Source organism: Palaemon carinicauda, chromosome 25 (assembly GCF_036898095.1).
Source record: "Palaemon carinicauda isolate YSFRI2023 chromosome 25, ASM3689809v2, whole genome shotgun sequence".
In the NCBI taxonomy this organism is placed as follows: domain Eukaryota; kingdom Metazoa; phylum Arthropoda; class Malacostraca; order Decapoda; family Palaemonidae; genus Palaemon; species Palaemon carinicauda.
In genome coordinates, this window is record NC_090749.1 from 6798234 (window position 1) to 6802478 (window position 4245).

A 4245-nucleotide genomic window follows, 5' to 3' on the forward strand; every position below is an offset into this window, starting at 1 on the left:
AGGGTTGTAGCTTAAAGGTGGCCATACACGTACGCAACTGGCGCGCGGATTTCATAGCGACTGGCGCCAACTGGTCAGTCTTTAATGTGTATGGGGCCTATTGATGCCAGTCCTGTCGAGCCAGGCCTGTCGCGTCGTCCTTTCAGCATGTTGAACTGATTGGCGCGTCGCGCTGTGGGTTTTGGGAAGGACTGAGGCAAAGTTTCAACATGTACAATACCTGCAGAGTACTCAGACTCGATCGCCCTATTTTTTTCCTCGTAGGAGTCGGGTCAGTACTGCTGTCGTGAAAGGATGTCGCAGTCAGTCAAGTATTTACCTCACGATTTCATTCGTGAGTTTTTGGAGCTGTACAGAGCACTTCCTTGCTTGTGGAAAATACGAAGTCCGGATTATTCCAATAGAGTAAAAAGAGGAGCAGCTTATGAGCAATTACTGGAATTATGTAAAAAAAATAGATACAGATGCAAGCATAGATTTTGTGAAAGCCAAAATTGCCACATTCAGGGGATCATTTCGGAAAGAGTTGAAAAAAATTCGGGAATCGAAGAAATCGGGTGCAGGAGAAGAAGAGGTATATGTGCCCAAGTTGTGGTATTTTGATTTATTGCTATTTACAGCAGACCAAGAAACTCCTCGGGAATCAACCTCGAACTTGCAAGATCAACAAAATCAGGATTCTCAAGAAAAACCCGCAGACCCAAAAGTGAGTAGACATTTATTTAGTTTCAATACACACACTATATTTATTTATTAAACACACTGTATACTCTACATGCATTGTATTGGTACATAACATTATTTTATCAGTCTATCTTGCCATGGTACTTTGCCATCACCATTGAAATATGCAACATATGACAGCCTAGCATTTTTGGTTGCATCACTGGCATTTTGTTGACCTAATGCCTGAAGATTTGTGAAGTGGGCATCATTTGAGTCCTTTCTCCAGTCTGCATCCGATACAATGCCACTTTCAATGTTTTCAAAGTCAGTCTTATTTAGAGGAGTGTAGGAATTCCTGCAATTTCTCCGTAAGAAATTATGAAGTACACAGCTTGCCAAAACAACACGGTCAATTTTTTCTGGTTTCAAGGCGATGGATGTGTGGAAAACTCGAAATACATTGGATAGTACACTAAACGCATTTTCGACTACTCGTCTGGCGCGAGAGAGTCTGTAATTGTAAATTTTCTTTTCATAAGTTAATTCTCTCTGGGGGAAAGGTTTTAGCAAGTGCTCGTGAAGCGCAAAAGCTTCGTCCCCTATAAACACAAAGTTCAAACCATATTTGGTTTCATTATTTTGGGGCAAATTTAAAGTACCTTCTATTAACTTTTTGTGAAAAACGGTGTCTTCAATTATTCCTCCATCTGAAATGCGACCATTCTTGCCCACATCAACCATCAAAAACTCTAAATTAGCATTTACTATTGCCATGAGAACGACGCTGAAGTAACCTTTATAATTGAAGTAATATGATCCACTGTTAGAAGGGGGTACAATAGATACATGTTTGCCATCAATTGCTCCACCACAATTAGGAAAATTCCATAAGAGATAGAAGTCATCAGCAATTTTTTTCCACTCTCCACTGGTTGTAGGGAACTGCAAAGAAAAAAAAAGTGGCAAATTTGAAAATACATGCATATGTTAATCAATATCACACACACACACACGCACACATATCAATTGTGACTAATTATATTGTGTTTACATTTCACAATTTATTTCAGGGTGATGAAGAAATATCTTCAGATACTGCAGGGGAATCTACACCGGAACCATCTAGGCCTAGTTCCGCCTGCTTAGAGATATCTGGGACAGCTGAGAATTCAGGGGCAGCTGCGTCTTCTTTCAAGACACATGTTCATGTATCTCGTAATATGAAAAAACGCCATCTTGAATTTCCAAAGCAAAGACTCCTTGAAAAAGCAGAGAAGTATCTTGATGCAGAAGATGATGATGAATTAGATTTTTTTCGGTAAATTTGTGGCAACAAGGTTGAGGCAGCTTAATGACCAACAACGTGTTTTGGCAGAGAAGCAAATCATGGAAATATTGTATAACTGTTCACAGAATATGGTTTCCTCTCAATTTTCCCTTGCAAATAAAAATCAGATGAACACTAGGGAGACTTTACATTCTACAAATTTACCAGCTAGTGGGCAAGAGGAAGATTCTTCTTCATATATCTCATTATGATGTAAATAAATAAGTTTATAAGAATTCTTTGACATTGCAAAACATAATTACAACAGTTCATAATTATCTGAAATCTTTGACGTCGTACTGATGTTATCCAGTAATGTCTAAAACATCTCATTATGATTTACATTAAAGAATTTACATGACAATTTTATAACTATAATATGAATGAATTCTCTGACGTCGTATTAATGTTACCATTCAGTGATGTTCAAAATAAAATACTACCATTCAGTAATGTTCAAAATAAAATACTACAAGTTCATTATATTTTGCTTACCTTTAAATATTCATTCCTCAAAGCATCATATATTGCTTGACATGTCTCGGATATGATGTGTCCCAACGCTTGTGCCGATATGCCTGTCGAAAACTTGAGATCTTCCAATGATCGGCCTGTTGCTAGGAACCTCAATGTGGCAATTAACCTTTCTTCGGCAGGAATAGACTTCCTCATTACCGCATCCTTCTTTGTAATTTTTGGAGACACAAGGGATAAAAGATCTCGGAAGGCATTATCAGTCATTCTCAAATAATTTCTATAATCCTCCGGATTATTTTCCTTTAATTCTTTCAATAACGTCATATGATAAAAGTTTTCTCTCTTTCTCAGCCATGGCTTCATCCATACTTTACGACTTTTCTTGCAAATGTCATGTTCGTATTCATCATGCAGGAGTGCTATGACCATTACCGCTCTTATTTTCCTTTTACTTGGTGTCATGATGTCAAACACACTCACTGTATCAGGACACTACAGAACTGAAAGGAGCACGGCCACTGCATATTTCATCTGCCCTCTCAAAATGTGAGTAGAGCAAGTCATCTACGTGTATGGGCAATACCCAAGTGGACTGGAGCGCACGCTACTCCCGGGGCCCGGCAGGACAAACCCCATGCCAGTCGCGTACGTGTATGGCCGCCTTTACAGACGAGAGAAATCTTAATCTTAATTTCATCATCTTTAGTTTTACAATTTTAATGGAAAATGTCATTAGGAACAACAACATTAGAAACAACATCCCAAAGACAAACAACACTGAAACAACAGGAATTAAGATATCAAGAGAAACAACAGTGAAGGTTTTATTCACACCAAGAAAAACAACATTAGACGGAACAACATAGAAAACAACACCGATGGAAACAACGATAACATTAAGAGCAATAATTCCAGGAACAACAACAGTAGCAACATCAAGAACAACAACAGTAGCAACAACAACACGGAACAATAAAACACAGAACAACAACAGTAGCAACAGCATAAAGAACAACAACACAGAATAACAACAGTAGCAACAACACGGAACAATAAAAACACAGAACAACAACAGTAGCAGCAGCATAAAGAACAACACAGAAAAACAACAGTAGCAACAACACCAAGAACAACAACATCAAGAGCAACACACACCAATACGAAAACAGTATCAAGAACAACTGCAGCAACAACATCAAGAACAACGACACAGGACAACAACATCAAGAACAACACACACTAATACAATAACAGTACGAAGAACAACTGTAGAAACAACATCAAGAACAACAACAGTAGCAACAACATCTTATAAAACAATCAACAAATACATAAAGAACAACAACACAGAACAACAACAGTACTATCAACATCATGAATAACAAACACCAAAACAACAACAGTAGCAACAACAATTCAGGTTCTGGGGTGAGGCAACGAGAGAGAGAGAGAGAGAGAGAGAGAGAGAGAGAGAGAGAGAGAGAGAGAGAGAGAAGCACAGAGCGAGTCAGGGGAGTTCTTGTCTCTGAGTCAAATCGTTCGATTTCATTCAACGTCAGCTTCCTTTTTTTAAATTGAGATTTAAATCTGTAAATCATAACTTTATTTAAGTAACTTGTGCTTTATTTTTGTTTATGTCTTAGTTAATTTACTTGAATAATGGCTATTTTATTATTAAAACTATAAAACGTTCATAATAATAACTATTTATGCAGAGTCGAAGTTAGAATTAAAGACATTCGAACACCAAATACGTCTTTCTCGCGATCAGGAGA

General features: G+C 37.8%; 1 protein-coding gene and 1 pseudogene across 1 annotated transcript; one reads left to right on the top strand and one right to left on the bottom strand.

Moving 5' to 3' along the window:
- Nucleotides 1-120: 120 nt before the first annotated feature.
- Nucleotides 121-2205, top strand: LOC137619205 (uncharacterized; annotated as a pseudogene).
- On the bottom strand, nucleotides 706-2975 carry LOC137619204 (putative nuclease HARBI1). The gene is made up of 2 exons (XM_068349387.1): nucleotides 2489-2975; nucleotides 706-1608 (listed from the first exon to the last, which is right to left on the bottom strand). The coding sequence occupies exons 1-2, from the start codon at nucleotides 2930-2932 to the stop codon at nucleotides 799-801; spliced, it is 1254 nt and encodes a 417-aa protein (XP_068205488.1). The 5' UTR covers nucleotides 2933-2975; the 3' UTR covers nucleotides 706-798.
- Between the last annotated feature and the right edge of the window lie 1270 nt (nucleotides 2976-4245).